A 21,420-nucleotide genomic window follows, 5' to 3' on the forward strand; every position below is an offset into this window, starting at 1 on the left:
ACTGTCTTCTGATTGGTTAAAATTATTAGTTTTATTTTCAATGTTGTCAATTTTGATGGCGACACGCCCACTTTGACGTTGTGTATTCATACGCCAACATGTGTGTACGTTGTTGTTGTTAATATAAATAATATAAAAAGTTCTTTGAGCCTTAGTTTTGATAGAAATTTATTTATAATGAATGGCAATAATTTATTTTGATTTTATTGAACCATAAATATGAAGTATGATTACGCTATAATTTCCGTTTTAAATTTTTTTGAAAATTGATGTGAGCGTTTAGTCAATGATAAATAACTTGCTAGCAAAGTTGATTTTTACTTATATTTGATTTGAGAACTAAGCATTCTCTGATCAGGTAAGGTTTATATTTCGTATTTGTCTAAGGCACCCTGTTATTTATATTTTCTATAGTCTGTGACGGTAAACGTAATCCATGTCCGGCAAAGACATTTTATTACGCAACAATGTTTAAAGGAATTAGAAAAGACACAAGAATGACTAGAGGCTCTCAAGAGCCTGTATCGCTCACCTGATTCTACTTGGGTTTTTGAAATCATGTAAAAAAAGATTAAAATTAGACTACAAAGCAACAACACTTGGCCAGAACCTCTTTGAGAAAGGAAGATTTATGCTATGTTTGCTTTCATTCCATTCAGTGGTTCTCTAAAAGAAGACATTTGTATGTATTTGCCATAGGGTCCTATAATAAACTAAGTACCCCGTTGGCGGCCATCTTGGATGATGGATCGGCTACAAAGTAACAACACATGGTCAGCACCTCATAAGGAACATTCATATTATATGTGGTTTCATTCCATTCAGTGGTTCTCTAAAAGAAGACATTTGTATGCATTTCCCATAAGGTCCTATGTTAAACTAAATACCCCGCTGGCGGCCATCTTGGATGATGGATTGGCTACAAAGTAACAACACTTAATCATTACCTCATAAGGAACATTTATGCCATGTTTGGTTCTATTCCATTCAGTGGTTCTCGAGAAGAAGTTCAACATGTACAAAGTTAAAGCCGACGACTGGCGACGCCGGACGACGACGGACGCCAAGTGATGAGATAATCTCACTTGGCCCTTCGGGCCAGGTGAGCTAAAAAAGGATAATGATACTATTGAAACTCTGTTGATATCCTGTTGTTTATTATCTTACGTTCTAAAATATATATCAATAGGTACACCAAAGATTGATCTTAACTACGAAAACATTGAAATATGTCTGCAGATATCTAGTAGACAAATTGTGAATACTCTCAAGAAGGAAATTTTCGCTGTGGGGCATTGCCACCTCCTTCTTACGTTGAGTGACCTGTTGAAAAAATATAAAGCTGTATGGCGCGAATCATTCGGCAAATTAAATTCTTATATTGATAGTCAACACCGTTGTCATAAGAGATTTGAGATTAAGTACTATTTCTGGGTTGTCCGGCATAATGACGATCAAAATGACATTTGATGAATTTTATTACAGCAGGGAAACGGGCGATCCTCTCTATTTGGAAAATAACGCCATAAAGGCGCACACAATTGTCCGGTGAAGGACATAACTCGAAAGTGTTCTATTCTTTTTAATATTTATTATTCTATCAACCAAGACTGTTCTTGTGCATGATGAAATGAATTATAATGTTATTTAGTGTCTTTACCAAAATAAAACCATGACAAAGTTCTAGCTAAATGTATATACTAGTACCTTCGGGGATTTTAAACGTCGTTTGGTCGGAAGTTTTAATATTGTGTCAATAAAATGGCAGGTGATACCCTTATCCAATATCATAGGGTTTTCTAAAATATGCATTAACCAAATGATCTTTCCTGAAGGGAAATTTACCTTAAATGTTTAAATACATTGTATAGTATATGAAGCAATTAATAACAATTTCCGTGATTGTTTGGTAATTGACAAAAAAGATAATTCAATCGGTTTTCTGAAACTTTTAAAATGTGTTAAATGACACAGTATAGATATATTTTTAAAATCGCACAATATCATTGTTAATGGTTACGCTACATATTGCAATACTAATATTTTGATTTAATTTTCGGAAACTCTGTATAGAAAACACGTCAGTTGGTTATTTTTTCTCTTCTTTTTTATATTGGCAACGAATACGAGTTCAATTTTGATAACAAGATTGCCGAGCAATAAAACCTTGTTCGGCCAATTTCCGATGTTCCTATGAAAACCATGTCAATCGATTTTTCCAACACTCTTTTCCCTCCATTTTTATCAGGCATTCGAAACTGTATTTAAAAATTATCGAAAGGAATCAAAAAAAAAGGAGAAAAGTGTAATATGGAAATCCGAAACCATTACCATTACTCAACGAAAAGCAACTCCATGGTCAAAGAAAAAACAAGAAAAAATCAGATAAGAAATAAGGAGGTCATACATCATATAAAATCAATTGAAGTCTAGATTTGCACCAACAAGAGGATATTATCAATGATGGGCCATTATCCCCTGGAACGTCAAATTAAAAACAATAAGTTTGATATTGTGCAACGTCCCCATTTACAGACGATAGCGGGGTATGTTCCTTATGTTGTAACTGCAATCCAGTCCCCTTTTCCCGAATGTGACCTACCGAATTGAACTCATTACAGGGTTCGTACTAACATGAGCAACATAAAATGCCCTGTACCAAGTCTAGAAAATGGCCATTGTTACATTATAGTTCGTTTCTGTGTGTGTTACATTTCTGTGTTGTGTCTCTATTGTGTCGTAGTTCTCTTATATTTGAAACCTTTCCTTCAGTTTTAGTTTGTAACCCAGATTTGTTTTTCCTCTATCGATGTATGAATTTTTGAACAGTGGTATACTACTGGTGCCTTTATTTATGGCATACGTGTACCAGGATCTGCTTAGCCTTCCGGAGAACCTGCGATCACTGCCAGGTTTAAAAGGTGTCCGTGCTGCTTTTTCGTATTTTTCTATGTTGTATTTTGTGTATATTTGTTTTTATAATGCAATTTATTGTTTTGAGTCATCACCATATCAGATAATTTTCAATTTATGAGTTTGAATGTCGTCTTTGAAACTAGAAATCCTTAATCGATATAAACAAATATAAAGACAATCAAAATCTCGAATCTTTTAACTTAATCTTAACTCTTCACAAGACAGAAAAAATAAACTGATAACGCAATGGCTTAAAAGAAAAAAAAAGACCAACAGAAAACAGCAGTTCACAAAACACAACCTTGAAAGATTGAGCAACATGAACTCTAAATAGGAGTAAATTTGGTTGCTCCGGACAATGTTGTCTTTAGAGATAGTATGATGAAATGTTTCCAACCAGCTCAACTAGTGGTGTCAATCAGACGCGGATTCTTAATACTTCCATTAAACATATAACGACATATTCCCGATTGTGATATTTTCAATGATTATAAATTATGATTGCGGATGATGCATGAATATGATACCATACCATTTCCCGTTACCCCAATTGATCTCGCTTCTTTCAGAGATTCCTTTAGATTTTTCTTGTAACCTGGTTTAAAAATTGGAAATTACCTTTGTACTAATTTACTGCATTTGATGTGCATTTCTACAACAAATATATCTTTAGTGATTATAAAGGCCAAAATTGTCAAAAATCTAAATTTTAATTCACTTGAAGTAAGAGCTTTACAGGAGGGAGATATTTTTCATAATTTATCTATAAACAAATTTAATGACAACACATACACATTTATGAGTTTGAATGTCGTCTTTGAAACTAGAAATAACATTCACTTGGAAACTCAACATATACCCTCACGACACTTACCAAAGAGGAAATCCTGGATAAGCATAGGTCTGTTCTGTGTTCCTTTGGAATTTCAACCACAGATGAAGAACTGGATCTGTCATCACTGTATTGGATACCTAAACTACATAAGTGTCCTTACAAACAACGGTATATTGCTGGGGCTTCCAAGTGCTCCACGAAACCTCTTTCTAAATTATTAACATCTATTTCATCAGCAATCAAAGACGGGCTTCAAAGTTATTGTGAAACTGCCTATTCTAGAGGGGGCGTGAATCAGATGTGGATACTTAAAAATTCCAAAGATCTTTTAGAGTACATACAATCTAACTCTCTTTCATCTTGTAACAGTATTAAAACATTTGACTTTTCTACTCTGTACACTAGTATTCCACATTCCAAAATAAAAGACAAATTGAAAAAGTTGGTATTGCTTTGCTTCGTAAAAAAGAATGGCCAACGTAGATACAAGTATCTTGTCTTAGGGAGGGATAAATCCTACTTTGTAAAGGATCACTCTGATTCGAACCAAACATTCTTAGAAACTTATATTATCAAGATGCTTGATTTCTTGATTGACAACGTATTTATTACGTTCGGAGGACGCGTTTTTCAACAGACTGTCGGCATTCCAATGGGAACAAACTGTGCCCCTCTACTTGCCGACTTGTTTCTTTATTATTATGAGGCTGACTCCATGCAGGAACGTCTTAGGAAGAAAGATAAGAAGTTAGCAATATCCGTTAACTCTACTTTTCGCTATATAGATGATGTTCTTTCACTAAATAATTAAAAATTTTGTGACTATGCGGAACGCATCTATCCAATCGAGCTAGAGATAAAGGATACTACAGATACAATTAAGTCAGCCTCATATCTTGACTTACATGTAAAAATTGACAATGAGGGTCGGTTGAAAACAAAACTTTTCGCCAAAAGAGATGATTTCAGCTTTCCAATTGTGAACTTTCCATTTCTAAGTAGCAAAATTCCAGCAGCACCTGCATACGGGGTATATATCTCTAAATTGATATGATATCACCGTGCTTGCATTTCCTATCATGATTTTCTTGATAGAGGGTTGCTGCTCACAAGGAAGCTATTAAAACAAGAGTTCCAAATGGTGAAGTTGAAATCATCCCTTCGTAAATTTTACGGACGCCATCACGAGTTGGTTGACCGTTATGGAATAACCGTTTCACAAATGATATCGGATATGTTCCTTACGTCGTAACTACAATCCCCTTCCCTTTCAAGAATTGACCTACCGAGTTAGACTATTTACCGGGTTTGTTATCACATAAGCAACACGACGGGTGCCGCATGTGAAGCAGGACCTGCTTACCATTCCGGAGCACCTGAGATCACCTCTAGTTTTTTGGTGGGGTTCAAGTTGTTTATTCTTTAGTTTTCTATGTTGTGTCGTGTGTGCTGTTGTTTGTTTGTCTTTTTCATTTTTAGCCATGGCGTTGTCAGTTTGTTTTAGATTAATGAGTTTGACTGTCCCTTTGGTATCTTTCGTCCCTCTTTGAAGGTAGCACAATACAAAGATTTTTCATCCCAATCAGACATCTTTAAACTGCTGTAATTCCACTCATCTTTCTTTAAATTTTATAAATTAGGTACCAAAAGAAAGAAGAAGGATTAATCTTTCAAGTTGTGGTAATTTCATTATGACATAATTATTACATAATTAATTATTATGTAATTAGTTGCCATTCTGTGATGTCCATACTTGAATGAATTTAGCTTCTTTGTTCTTCATAGCATCCTAAACATTTTTATAGATTCTGGCACAACACAGTTTGACCTCCAAAGCCGTGTCTCAGATTTTTCCTATTGTATTTCATTCTCTCATAAATCTTCAATGAAGTTTGCAACATCAATTCATTAGAGACCACTAAGTTCAATTGGGTATAAAATTTGTTCTATTGATGTTTTTGGAAATCTGAGACATTGTTTTGGAGGTCAAGCTGTGTTGTACAAGAATCTATAAAATATTTTGGGATGCTATGAAAAACAAAGACGCTAAATTCATGCAAGTGTGGACATCACAATATAGCGACTAATTACATAATAATTAATTATGTAATAATTATGTCATAATGAAATTATCACAATTTGAAAGATTAATCTTTCATCTTTCTTTTGGTACCTCATTTATAAAATATAAAGAAGGATGGAATGAATTACATCAGTTTAAAGTTGTCTGATTAGGAGTGACAAAATCTTTGTATTGTGCTACCTTAAATCATCTACACGTTCGTATGCAGAATACGTAAAATTCAATTCTTTAGTTAATAATATCCAGAGAAAACAATTAGAACGATTCACATTTTAAGTCTTAACATTTAAAAAAAATCACAGTGAAGTGTATCTTCTTAATGTAAAAAAAGAAAACAGTATTCAGTAAAACATATTTTCATTTTACTATGATTCAAGAATCTTATCAAAATTCTCCCATAATACTCCTTCCTTTAAAATCTTATTATTATTTTATTCTTCGAAATGAATATAATAAAATAATAAAACCTAAAATATGGACAAAATTCCAGTTGAGAAAACGCCAAATGAAATTCAACGTATGGTAACTCGGAGTATGTTCAAACGGAAACACTTAGAAATTCGTGAAGAAAATAACAATATAAAGAAGCATAAAGTACAGCTTCAAAATGAAATACAAGGTATGGTTACTCGAAAAATGTCCAAACAGAAACACTCAGGATCGGTAAATGATAATGAAAATAGAAAGAAGCTGAAAAAAAGAAATGAACAGTATTTGGATAACATCAAAGTTGAAATTGAGGACGGAGTGCTGCAGTCAGAAAATGATGTCATTACCGAAAATAAAGAACAAAATGTAAGACCAACACATTTAGAAATACCTGCAAGTTATATTGTCAATTTAAAGAATGATGACGCCTTTGATCCCGATGAAGATAATGATCAGAAACCAAATTTACCTATTACTAAAATTGAACAGAGTGACATTTCTTGTGAGAAGAGACATGACATAGCCATCAATACAGTTTGTGAGACTGAATCAGAAAGTCGAACCACTACCCAGAATAGTTATGAAAGTTCAACAACAGGAATCGATACTTTATACAGCTGTATATCAACATTTCCGAGTACAGAAACAAAAAAGAGAGAAAAACCGGTAATATTAACAAATGATTTTGAATACATATATTGAACGAATATTACATCACCATGCCCATGTTCATCACAAACAAAACATGTGAAGTTTATCATCTTTCACATCCAGCATCCATAATATCTGTTCAGGTATTATGCAGCATCCATAATATCTGTTCAGGTATTATGCAGCATCCATAATATCTGTTCAATTGATGTATATTTGATATATTACAAATATGAAAACACATCAAGAGAAATATTTGTTGATATTCGTCTTGCAGGAACTTGTTTCAATTAAACGCGTTTAAATAATCTGATCTACCTAGTCTACTTCTCAAATCATCATGTAATGATATCAGTATAACGAAACTATTAAATTATTCACATTGGATGATTGCAGTTATATCCTTGAATATATGTTTAAATAAAATTTGTAATAATTTTGGAGAATCCATATCTGTTTTCACATCGTCATTAAGTGATGAACACTATCAATTGCTTCCTAAAAGCTTTTATTTTCTACCACCCAATCGCCGTGTGTATCATTAATAATTTACCGAAAGCTCAACACAAAAATCTACGAAACATTGTTCATGACTACTTTTCAATGACCACTAAATTAATAATAAGTATTCGAGTGTTCTAGGCGATGTTCTGGGTCATTCTTCATCATGAATGCTCAAACTTTAACATAAGAATGTATGTGCTGAATACATACGTTGAAATATTTAGCGCTATTCTGGATTACCAATATCATGTAGCTGCTTAACGCCGCGAGATTTTTTAAAGATCAATCAGTGGACCAACAAAAGGTTAAAATACATACAAAAACAGATTAACTATGACGGCTTTAAGACTTGATACTAGTACATAAAACCAAAAACAGTGCCAATATTATATGAATTGATAAAATCGTTTTATTACATATTTGATATGGTATAAAAGCTAGTTAAATGTGTTTTGTAAAGGTTAAATAGATACTACACACAAGCCTTAACATAATCTATACATCAGTCATAACATATGATCTTAGTTTAGGAATCTTGATTTTTATTGTCAGTCGATTTTAAAAAGAACAATTAAAATAAGATCTTACCAATTGTACTTTAAATACTTCCTTGTTAAAAAACAAAGTAAACAAAGGTTTAAAAAAAAGTATTTCGCCGAAAAAACAAAAGTTCAAACTCACCAAACGAATAAAAACTAACTGTTCCAATTCTATAGTATAGACAATAGTGCGTTAAACCTGGTTTAATAACTTGCTAAACACCGGTATTGTATGACAGTCTCATAAATTCAATTATGTTGACAACAATAAACACCTACTAACTACTTAAACTTGTAGTTTAAGTGAAGCTTAATGACGAGTCAACGCAGTTAACTAAAAACTATTAGAATTATAAATGTTTTTTTTCACTTTCTACATTTTTGTAATTAGAGACGACAATAAAACTGGAAATGTTTTAAAATTAAAGTAACAATTTTCTTTTCTAATAACTTCTCACCATTGCTCTCCTCTGTAGCGAAACCGTTTGAATACAAGTATACAGCACACCAGAGAAAATCATTCAACGTATTGATACATAATTTAAAAATCTGTTACGGGTTTTCGGAAGTGAGTTTATAAAAAGTTCTATTCGGTTGATATGAAAGTTTAGTAAATTATATTATCAATAATCAACAATTTATTATCATAACAATTAGTAAATGTAAACACTTTTAGTAATCCAGTTTGTACTTTCGTTATGTCATTCATTTAAATCCAGTTTGAAATTCTAGTAGTGGAAGGGTTTTTTTAACAATTTTTTGAAAATTAACTTTTGTCAAGAATAAATAAACTATAGGTTAGCTTTTAAAACATATTTTATTTTGCAATCAGCAGTACATTGTCAAAGAAGGTAAGTTATAAATGTTATGTATCCTGGTATCGTTGATAACTATATAGATTATTATATAGCATTCCGGTGTTTTATGTGTTAAAAGGCGGAATGAAACATTGATCGAGTTATCTCCGAAATTCATACCGAAATAAACAATACGTTTAATTTGGTGTATAAAATGTAACTCGAGGATTACGTAGGATTGCCCACAATTGGCGTGTGTGTTTTTTTTTTCTAAACATTTTAAAATATTTTTATGAAATCGCAGATTCAAAACTAAACAAGTAGTTTATTTAAGTGATTCAATTTTTTTTAACAAAACTTAGTGCAGAAAAACGATAAACTATTCTATTTCAAGAGAATACGAAGAGACTCGTTTATAAATCTTACTCGTATAAAGTAAAATCTCAAAAATACCGAACTTCGGGGAAAATTTAAAACGGACAGTCCGTTATTAAAACGCAGAATATAAAAGATCAAACACATCAAACGAATGGATAACAACAGTCATAATCCAGACTTGGTACAGGCATTGTAGAAAATTGTGGATTGAACCAAGTTTTATAGCTAGATAAACCTCTCACTTGTTAGACAGTCACATCAGATTCCACTAAATTGACAACGATGCGTGAACAAAACAAACAGACATAATAGGTAAAAGTGTAAAAAAAACACAGCAGTCAACATTGTGTTATTATATTCAGAAGTCATTGACAATTTATAGCTAATATGATAAGTTTTCCCGCTGCTAGGCATGATCAACAGCCGTAGACTGTTTACTCTTCTCTCTTTTTTTTGGGGGGGGGGGTCCATTTTCAGTCTTCCCCTTTTCTTGTATTTTTTCTAGAAGCAAAAGAACATTATATGTTTGCAGTGACGAATCAATAGTGCATTTAAATAACAAAAACGATAATGTAGGACACAAGAGATTATAGAAATTCGAAAACGAAAGTGGAATATTTACATCAAATATTTCAAATTGTTGTAATAAAATGAGTTACATCCCTTTACCTCACGATAAACTTTCAAGATCTTCGAAGACTTATTTTCATTGGTCGAACAAGACACACCTACGAGGTCACTCACATGTGACCTCAAAGCAGGTTTCGTTAGATCTCCCATGCGACATCAGAAAACGGGAGCGATGAGAGATCGGTTTTTAATTAGATTGGATGTTATAATATACAGTATAATGTAGATTTTTTTAACAAACATCTAAATTGATTGCAAATGAAATATTTTGAATACTAGTAGTTTAGTGTAAAAATAAAATAATTTTAAATCGAAACGCTATGTGTACATAATACGAAACGTTATGTGTAAATGCTGTTCAGTGTGAGTCAATGCTCCGTGTTTGAAAGTTTCTTTAAATCTTCTTATTTCTTTGTTATTGTAGAAAACAAACTGCGGTTATTCACTAGTATAAAAACAAAGTATGTTATACTCATAATCCAATCACAGGGCTAAAAAATTACTCTTCGCCGGAGTCATATACACAAAAGGTTAACCTAATGACGGGAATATAAATTAGGGTTTTATTCTAATCATCCAGCAAGCGGATTGTTAAAATAGTGCATGTGGTTTGTTATATAATGCTACTGAGAAAAAGGAAAAATAAATAACTAGAAAATAATTGGGATCACCATAAAATACAAATGAAAGTAACACTTTATTAATTTCGTGCTAAATTGTATATCTGAAAGGGTGTTTTCCAACCTTCACTATCAATACAATACAAGAAAACCCAAAAATTCAAGCCATTAGGTGAGCACAGCGGAAACACGCAATGCACTCATATATCATGACAAATTTCATATGAATTGTGAATGTTTCAAGAACGATAACTTTACTTTTCGTTGAAGATTGAGTATTCATTATCCTAATGACAAACTGTCATATAACACTACTTGTATATGCTACTGCACTACTATTGATATTAATTTTCAGAAAATCATTTAAATATAATATAACACTGAATGAGTTGTACTATGTTAAAATTGGCACAGTATCCCATTTCAGTATCTTTATACCTATATCCTCTTCGTACTTACGTTTTAAAGATCCATACTAATGTAATTTGTTTTGATGAAATTTTTGTAAATCAATATACAATATACAATATATTAGGTCAATGACAGAAAAACATGTAGGCTGAGAACCTTTAGAAGGCGGTTTCGTGCAAAATACCAAAAGTTGATAATTTTCAGACATTGGCCTCCTTTTTTTTATACAGCAGTTAAAAATGGTACAAATTACGTTTATGAAAATGCTAGCACAAGCAAAACCTAATTGTCCACCCTTAAATGAACCCTAGTGTGTGCAGACAACTGACGTAACATTAAAACGACATTGCACGAAATACCCTTTTGTGTGGTATTTGTTAGATACAGACAACGGGACCTGTTGTAGCTGTGGTAGTAGGTATTGGGAATTTCGTTTGCAATTTTTCGAAAATTGGTGTTGGCGTTTTGTCAATGATCAATGAACTTACGGGTAGATCTTTAAATTGTACTTAATTTTGAGAAATCAGCAGAACATTCTCTTATCAGGTAAGGTATATAATTTATTTTATAGGGCATCCTGTTTTCCATATTTTCTATAGTCTGTGATGGATAAATATGTAATGTATGTCCGAAAGTTCTGTAATTACCCAGTAATACGTTTAGAAATTAAAAAAATATCACAAGAGTGAATAAGGATAATTATTGTATTGTAAATCTGTTGATATACTTATACTATAGTTTATTATCTAACATTCAATAAAATTGAGAATGGAAATGGGGAATATTTCAAAGCTACAACAACCCGACCAAAGAGCAGACAACATCCGAAAACCACCAATGGGTCTTCAGCACAGCTAGAAAATCCCGCAACCGGAGGTGGTCTTCAGCTGGTCCCTAAATAAAATTGCGTACTAGTTCAGGGAATATGGACGTCACACTACTATACTCCAAAACATATAACTGAACTAAATAAAAAAACATACAAGACTAATAAAGGCCAGAGGCTCCTGACTTGGGGCAGGTGCAAATATGCGGTGGGGGTAAACATGTTTTGTGATATCTCAACACTCCCCCTTTATCTATAGCCAATGTAGAATAAAGAAACACATAGTTATACGCATAGTAAAATATATCAAAATATACATCAACGATTATTGCAATTTGAACTTATGAAATGTTGTTCTTTTTATGCAGTTTCATAAAAGATCATGAAAAATAAGAAGCTGAAATTTAGAATAACATTAAATAGTTTATCTTAATTTCCCCGCTTTAAATGTCCAGAAACTGGAAGAATATGACAGCTGAAGGTCCGTTGATTGAAAGCGTTTGAGTTTGTTTTTGTCAGTTTGTATTGAATTTCCCTGTTTGACTTTGCCTTAGAGATTTTTGTTATACCTTTTGCTATTCTGTTTACGTCATTATTGGTTTGTGGCTCCTACTGTTGCAACTCATTTACAAATTCCTGGCTTTAAATGTTCAGATTTCAGTGCTCCTAACGAAATAATTCTAAATAAACGAATCAAACGCACTAGAGTTATTAAGTGTTTTGTTCATTATATTTTTTTTTATATGTAGCTATATTTTAAACAGGGGACGTTAGAATACATTGATTTCATCAAATTTCTTAAGAAAAAGAACAAAACAATAAGCATGGTGGGTTCTCATATAGACTTAAATGATATAGTAAATTCATATGCAACAATCCATTTCCTTACACAAATATGCTTGCAATAAAGATACTGATCTATTTGATATTTCTCTTAAATGAATTTTAAAAGTGACGCGTTTTGCCAAAAGTCATACTAGTGAAAATATACACTAGCCATTCGAAACAATTCAGTATCAAAATGATCAGTTCTAATCATTGTTTTATAATTCTGGTTGTTGCTAAGTAAACAACTGTAGGTTGTTTAAATAAAGTCTACTCATTTTATTTTTTTCAATCAATTTATCGATCAAAAACTATGATGTATGATATAGGTAATTTTTGAAAACTCGAAAAACGAAAGTAGAATTATTTGCAGCTAATATCTAATGATTGCAAAAACATCGTTTTTATAGTTTACAATTCTATCGATCAAAACCGTTCAGTCGAAATTTAATTATTATTTTATTATTTAAATGTATATATGAAGACCAGATAACCATGTTTTAGTTATTGTTGTAGGAAAATCTGATGAAATAGCTATAAATACGAGATAAGCATAATACTTGTATATTGATAACAGACCGTAAATATGGACAATATAACAGTTTCGGAAACTTTGCAAAATGAAAAAAAAGGTTCGGTTATTCGAAATACTTTCAAACGCAAACATTCAGATTCGTTTGATGACCATGAAAATACAAAGAAGCAAAAGCAAAATGAGCAGGCGGAGGATGATATCAAAGATGAAAAGGAGTCGTTGCAGTCAGAAAATAAAGAAGAAACCGCAAAACCAGCACCTTCAGAAATAAATGAAAGTAATATCGCCCATTTAAAAGATGATTATGTCAGACTCGATAAGGAGAGTGAACTGAAACCTAATTCAACTTTCACTAAAAGTGAGACCAATGAAGAGTCAGAAGATTTGGACGACTCTATTTCTAAAAATGAGGATAGTCAACTTGATCAGAGCGAAATTTCATGTGAAAAACAGAAGACAGAAGACACAGCCATCAATACAGTTTGTGAATCTGCATCAATTGATATCAACAGCAAGAATAATGATGACAGGTCACCTACAGGAATCGATAATGAAAGCAACGGTACACCCTCAGTTCCAGAACCCGAACTAATAACCAGGGAAGAAGCGGTAATAATTAAAAAAAATCAATTTGAATATACAACTTTTGAATTGAGTTCCATACGAAAAACACTATTTTTGCAAAACTTATTTCGCGAAGTATCTTTTGTATTCAATATAATCAAAACTTTTATTAGTCACATAAGAGCGACATTAGCTGACTAATAAATATACTCCGATTTGACTCAAATTATCATATGTTATCATGGGTATTTAGCGACATACTAAGATGTTTCACTAAATTGCAAAGACAAAAAAAAGAAAAGAAAAAAAAAAACCGCACAATTAACAGTGTATACGTCTTCATAATGGATCAGCAACTCCTGTGTGTTTTAGACCAGACACCAACTAATTGATAATCGAGATTGATGGCTTTTTATTGTTTCAAAATATATATGAGTCATCGTTTTACCTGTAAAAGTATGATATATTATTTGTGTGCAGATCTGTCAAGGAAATAGTATGAGCTTTTGATTTTGCCATTTGATTAGGTACTATCCGTTTTGAATTTCCACGGAGTCTAGTAATATTATGAATTAACTTTTTGAATCATGCCGTCAGTGATGACGAAGTTGAACCAAACATACTGCTAATAATATAAAAGTTTTACGTTATTATAAAGTTTAAAAACAAAATGTGTATCCTATTTTTTGGTCGAATTCTTAATCCTTAAAAAAGACTAATAAAAATGTAATGTTATACGAAATATATTCTGTTTTTGGTTTTAGAAAAAACATCCGAAGTTATACAGATTGCTACGAGAAAATGAAAACAAGAACATTGGATTGAAGGCCAAATTTCCCTTTTCAAATATAAGCGTGGCGCATCATGTTGCATATGGAAGCAAGGGAAAAAGTTCAAAGTACATCTCAACATGTTCCAATCCTTATGCAGCATATAACTTGCTTGAATTAAAAAGAAGTAGAGGAAGAAAAAGAAACGGACACGACGACAAGGTTGTAGAAATTGATGTCAATAGATTACCTTTAAATGTCTCTATTATTGATCTTACAAGCGAAGAACTCAGAGAACCGTATGAAGTAAGGGATGAAAAAACAAACGAAAGATTTCATATCTTTGCTCGACAATATGGGGAGGTCTTGCTTGTAGGAAACATACCTGCAAACTGTCTTCAATATTATTGATATAGCACCAGAAACAGTAAATAAATGTTTGAGACCGAAAATAAAAACTGTCGACAATTACATTGGTAATATTTATGTTTAAATCGTCAACCAACAGGTTTCATGGCATAGGCCATTAGCATGTAGTTAGCGGCTTCTTATCAAAAGCGTGATGTGATATAAAAACTATTTATTTGTTAATCGTTTTCGTTCTTTTCAACATGCATTTGAATTTTAAAACTGTGTGTGATGTAATTAATAATACTATCGTGTGTGTAATTATCTTTAAAATAATGTTGTAATGGCAAATTTACAGATTTTTGTAAATAAAATACTATACGTGAATTTAATTTTTAACAGTTTGTGCAGTTTTAGCTCTTGTGTATATTTGTATTAAGAAATATCAACGACAGAGGATAAACAATGGAAAGATACACGATAATCAATAGTCTAATATGTTCACAAAATAAAGATGGCATTACAAATTAGAATAACCACCATTCAAGGTGCTAATACTCCTTTTCCTACAAAGCACATTAGAGCTAGCATATATTGTTTATTGTTTTTATTGTTTTTCCTTTTTTGTCAAGTAATATTAGTCAGTTTGATTTCGACTTAAGAGTTTGGTGATTGTTTTGGGGTCTTTCGCCTCTTTTCTAAATGTCGCTCACTAGTCGTATACGAAATCAATTATGAATATTTGTGAAACGTACAGTGTAAAATATAACATTTTTAGAAAATGCAAGTGACAAACCTATTAATGGCCCGTTCCTAGAGACGCAGAAAATTATAATTCTCAATTAACCGGAGTGGGCATTAAACCAACAACCACCGGTAGTCGAGTACGTTACCACGATGCCCAGACAAAAGCACCATTAATAGATAAAATAAAGTGTCTGACTAGCTTCAGAGAAATAGAATGCCCCTCGGAATACCCATGAGAACATTATGCCTATAGTGAGCCATATTTGCCATTACCTACACAATAACTCATCGTTTGTAGACGCTTTCTTCGCATTAACTCCCTTCCCCTCTAAGGGGACGACCATTTGATATTCTGGGGGGGGGGGGCAGGAGGATTTAGAAAATAAATAACTCAGCCTTGATAATCACAAAAATAAATGGTTTGTTCTGTGGTAGTCTGAAAATAAATTACCTGACTTGCAATGTATTGAAAATAAATAACTCAGCAGGTCTAATCGAAAGTATGAGATGGCACCAGATTCTTCATAAATTCATCTTTTTCCCTAAAAAAAAATCGGGAAACACTTCCCAATTTTTTTTAATAATAAAAGTATAAATGTTATTTAACTATACTTGAAATGTCTGAAAATAGGTTTCATTTAACTTGAGGTATATTGTTTCAGGAAACCTTACCTCACTTTTATTTTAACAGGGCCGTAACTACATTGAGGCAAATGCCATATGTAGGGAATTTTAAAACCAAACGCTTGTCTCCATATCAATTGTGTTCACGGCGAGTGCCTTTTAAGAAGCAAGTTCTGTTTACCTCAGACGTAGCCCTGAATTTTTGATCAATGTTTCTTATTTATATTTGTCTTTTGTTTATTGACTCATCTTCTGTATTCTTTGAGTGTTGCATTCATTTTGTAATCTAGTAATTGTGTTATGAACTTGATTCCATTTTTGCTTTATCATGCACATTGGTCTTTTGGTGTTGTCCCTAGAAACTTGAATTTATACATTTTGCTTTGAGACCAAAATATTGTCAAAAAATTATTAAAACAAACATTGCATTTTCAGATTAAGAAAGGGTCTTCGGAACTCCCAGAAAGAATGATTTTGGATCATTTGTTCTATAGCTTTTTGGGCCTTTAGTGGCTCAAAAACCCTTTAAAAAAATTGCCTATCTCTGCTCGGCGACATATGTTTGCTGATACTTTTAAAACAGTCTAGCTACAACCAAACTTTAATACTATGAATGTATGCAATACATGTAGATATGCAGTTGGGAATATGAAAGATTCATTTCTGCCCAGGATGATGATTAATTCTGATTAAATGATTACCGTACATAATGACTTGACTATACATGTATTATTTATAATACACAAATAATTTAAAAATTGTATGTTTTTCGATCATCATAAATATAGTTGTGAAAATAAATAATCAGTCCCTTGCTTTAATGAAAATGAAAAATCTTGCTTCAATAGTGCAGAAAATGAATAATCTGTCCTCTTAGTTTAGAAAAATAAATAACCGATCAAAAACAAATCCTCCTCCTGGAAATAAAAAAACCCCGACATATATCATTATATTTAATGCTTAAAGCAGTTAAAAAAATGTGCACTAGAATAAAGCAGTTAAAAAATGTCACCGTTTAATGTGCACTAGAATATCAATGAATACAGACTAAAGCTTGGGAAAAGAACATAAAGAACATGGCGACATCAAACAGGTTTGTAAGCAGTTCATTCTCCTCTAACCTGGCACAGTGCACGTGTTTTTTTAATAATGCTATATATATATATAGCAAAATATTAAAAAAAACATGTTCAAATTCATTGGAAAATAACTAATCAAATCAGATTGGTACAATACACAAAAACAAATAGCAATTGGTACAATACACAAAAACAAATAGCAAAATTGAGTGTAAAAACGTAGTGTTTGCTGACAAATTCTATTGGAAATGAAAATCGAATAAGGAAATAGAAACTGAATAAGGAAATGAAAATTGAAAAAGGAAAAAGAAACCGAATAAGGAAATAAAAATCGAATAAGGAAAAAGAAACCGAATTAGGAAATGAAAATCGAATAAGGAAATAGAAACCAAATAAGGAAAAAGAAACCGAATAAGGAAATGAAAATCAAAAAAGGAAATAGAAATCGAATAAGGAAATGAAAATCGAAAAAGGAAATAGAAACCGAATAAGGAAAAAGAAACCGAATAAGGAAATGAAAATCGAAAAAGGAAATAGAAACCGAATAAGAAAATGAAAATCGAAAAAGGGAATAGAAAACGAATAAGGAAATGAAAATCGAAAAAGGAAAAAGAAACCGAATAAGGAAATGAAAATCGAAAAAGGAAATAGAAACCGAATAAGAAAATGAAAATCGAAAAAGGGAATAGAAAACGAATAAGGAAATGAAAATCGAAAAAGGAAAAAGAAACCGAAGAAGAAAATGAAAATCGAAAAAGGAAATAGAAACCGAATAAGGAAATGAAAATCGAATAAGGAAATAGAAACCGAATAAGGAAAAAGAAACCGAAAAAGGAAATGAAAATCAAAAAAGGAAATAGAAACCGAATAAGGAAATGAATATCGAAAAAGGAAATAGAAACCGAATAAGGAAATGAAAATCGAAAAAGGAAATAGAAAACGAATAAGGAAACGAAAAAAATGAGGAAAAAAATTTAATTTGAACATCGAAAAAGGAAAAAGGAAAAAGGAAACAACTTGTGTCTGGTGTTTGATACAGCTCTGAATTTGGATTGTGATTAAAAAAGCTGACACAGAATAGGTTTTTGACACAGAATGAACATGGTCTAAGAAATTAAAAAATCTAAATTGGACATTAACTGATTATTGTCCAATATAAATACATGGTTAATTAGATTCAGCATATCAAAGAACCCCAAGAATTCAATTTTTCATGAAATCAAACAAAGTTCAATTTTAGACCCGTTTGGACCCTTATTCCTAAACTGTTGGAACCAAAACTCCCAATATCAATTCCAACCTTTCTGTTTTATGTTTACTTACATGTAGATATAGGAAGATGTGGTGTGAGTGCCAATGAGACAACTCTCCATCCAAATAACAATTCAAAAAAGTAAACCACTATAGGTCAATCAATGTACGGCCTTCAACACGGAGCCTTGGCTCACACCGAACAACAAGCTATAAAGGGCCCCAAAATTACTAGTGTAAAACCATTCAAACGATAAAACCAACAGTCTAATCTTTATAAAATAAAAAAAACGAAAAACGAGAAACACGTATAAACTACATAAACAAACGACAACTACTGTACATCAGATTTCTGACTTAGGACAGATACAAACATTTACAGCGGGATTAAACGTTTTAATGCATTCTAAAAGAGGGACGAAAGATACCAAAGGGACAATCAAACTCATAAATTAAAAATAAACTTGTGGTTTTGAACAACAAAATATTGTTAAATTGGCTAAACAGAACCAAATATTGCTACGTAATATTGCTTATGATTTTTATATTTTTATCCAATAAGAATCAAATGAGGCCCATTTAAAGAAAACCATTGAAAATCATTTGTTATATAATAATGCATTTTTAAATATACAAAGTATTTATTTAAACTTGGGGCAAGCAGATTAAAAAGATAAAATATCTGACTGATGCGCATGCAAAGTGATTGTAATTGCTCACATACATGTAGTCAGAATATGGTCTAGGACAGCTTAACAAGTGAACTATGTGTGAGTATGCAGAGAAAGGGCAAAACTTGAATTAAAACAAGCATTCTGAGAGTATTGCATGGTAAAACATAGTCCCATACCACGCATACTGGGTCAAAATTACATTATACTGGAGCAAAATGCTAACTTGTTCTATAACTTGTCATGGTGTAAACAAAACGTAAATATCAAGTCATTATATGTAAGCATGACTAAAAACAGTGTGAATAACTGATTGTATGAGTGAATTTTTCAAGTCCAAGAACAATAACATGCAGAAAATTAGACCAAAACAAAAATTTGAACTTGATCTGAAACTTGTTATGATAAAACTATATACCAATTATCAATCAATATCTTAAAGCATGATGAAAACTAGAGGTTCTAAAGAGCCTGTGTCGCTCACCTTGGTCTATGTGAATATTAAACAAAGGAAGCAGATAGATTCATGACAAAATTGTGTTTTGGTGATGGTGATGTGTTTGTACATCTTACTTTTGCTGCTTTTGTTACTTGCTGCTTACAATTATCTCTATCTATAATGAACTTGGCCCAGTAGTTTCAGTGGAAAATGTTTATAAAAATTAACAAATTCTATGAAAAATTGACTATAAAGGACAATAACTCCTTAAGGGGTAAAATTGACCATTTCGGTCATGTTGACTTATTTGTAAATCTTACTTTGCTGAACATTATTGCTTTTTACAGTTTATCTCTATCTATAATAATAAATCCCCAAGGGTGACTGCATGGGGAATAGAAATATGGTCACTTGGTCTTCTCCCGACCGGCAGTAAAACGCTTGCCGAAGTGGGGCGTCCGTTTGGCTGTGCGGGATGTATCAAGTTCGCAGTCACGTCCGTTCAGAAGGGGGACGTTAAATCCGATGCCTCGTGTACAGAGAGTGCCACGCTCTTTGCACGTTAAGAACCCTTGCAACACCTCTTTGAGGGGTCCGTAGGTGGCCTGTTGCAAGGTTAAATTTCTGTCCCTATCCAATATGCCCTCATTTTCCAGTGGTAGTCCAAATTTCCCCGACCATTATCCTAGATGGCCTCTATCATAATAACCTACCTATTGTATTTATTATTAACTTGTTCTCGTCCTAAATATGCATGACATATTTGCCACTGGACGTTAAGCAACCAACAATCAATCAATCAATATCTATAATAATATTCAAGATAATAACCAAAAACAGCAAAATTTCCTTAAAATTACCGATTCAGGGGCAGCAACCCAACAACGGTTGTCTGATTCATCTGCCAGGGCAGATAGATGTTGACCTGATAAACAATTTTACCCCATGTCAGATTTGCTCTAAAAGCTTTGGTTTTTGAGTTATAAGCCAAAAACTGCATTTTACCTCTGTGTTCTATTTTTAGCCGTGGCGGCCATCTTGATTTGAATATCGGATACCCAAGATATATCATACTGTCTTATTACTTTCTTTTATCTCTACTATTGTATTTATTGAAAAAAATGTTCTGACAGGGTATTGTAAGGGGCGGATTCAGAGGTGTTTTCAGGGGCCCCGGCCCCCTCCCCCTTTTGTGGAAAAAAATGGTTGATTATATAAAGGGAATCACTGAGGCATGATTGGAGCGGGCCCCCTCTTAGGCAGTCAGTGCCCCTCCCCCTTTATGAAAATTTCTAAAACTAACAAGTTGTTATTTCAGTTTTAAAAAATTATTGAAAAGTTTCTCGGACTCTGCCATTACACTTGCACAAGTGAATATTTAAAATTGTCACGCTGTATCTTCTTATGCCGTGTGAACTGCAATCGATTACAGTTCTGTTATTTATTACGATCTACACCATCCGTAAAAATGATCTGAAATGTTAACTTGGCATGCCATACTTGATAAGATGCGGACGTGAAAGAAAGCACCCTTCACATACGCGTCAATGGAGATCGTTATTCCCAATTATTTCGTCATTTCGTATCTTTCGCATGTGTAGAAGGTATGACTTAATTAACAAAAAATATTTAACAGATATTTGAAGGAATCATTATGTAAAAACAAAAACGTCAACTGAATTATCGTTGCTATCACGGACACTGTCGTTGTTGTCAGACACCAAATTCAGGCATTAAAAGCATGGCCATGAATGATGCATTTTGATTGAGGACCGAAGACCATCTCTGACATTGCATCTGAGTTAGAACAGTCACATGTTGCATGATAAGACTTTTTCAACAACGATTGAAACTTTTTAATATAATTAAGAAACAAACTGATTTCAAGTTACTCATTGAATGTTGGGTTTTCGACCACCTGCATGACCTTGAGCATCATTTCAGATAC

The 21,420-nt window shown here is 32.5% G+C and overlaps 1 protein-coding gene across 1 annotated transcript; it reads left to right on the forward strand.

Annotated features, from left to right (window-relative positions):
* The first annotated feature begins 260 nt into the window (after nucleotides 1-260).
* On the forward strand, nucleotides 261-15,060 carry LOC143045623 (uncharacterized). Its single transcript, XM_076218245.1, has 3 exons — nucleotides 261-358; nucleotides 12,961-13,588; nucleotides 14,308-15,060. Exons 2-3 carry the CDS (start codon nucleotides 13,031-13,033, stop codon nucleotides 14,722-14,724), a joined length of 975 nt encoding a protein of 324 aa, XP_076074360.1. The 5' UTR covers nucleotides 261-358; nucleotides 12,961-13,030; the 3' UTR covers nucleotides 14,725-15,060.
* Nucleotides 15,061-21,420: the final 6,360 nt, after the last annotated feature.

Source organism: Mytilus galloprovincialis, chromosome 9 (assembly GCF_965363235.1).
Source record: "Mytilus galloprovincialis chromosome 9, xbMytGall1.hap1.1, whole genome shotgun sequence".
NCBI lineage: Eukaryota > Metazoa > Mollusca > Bivalvia > Mytilida > Mytilidae > Mytilus > Mytilus galloprovincialis.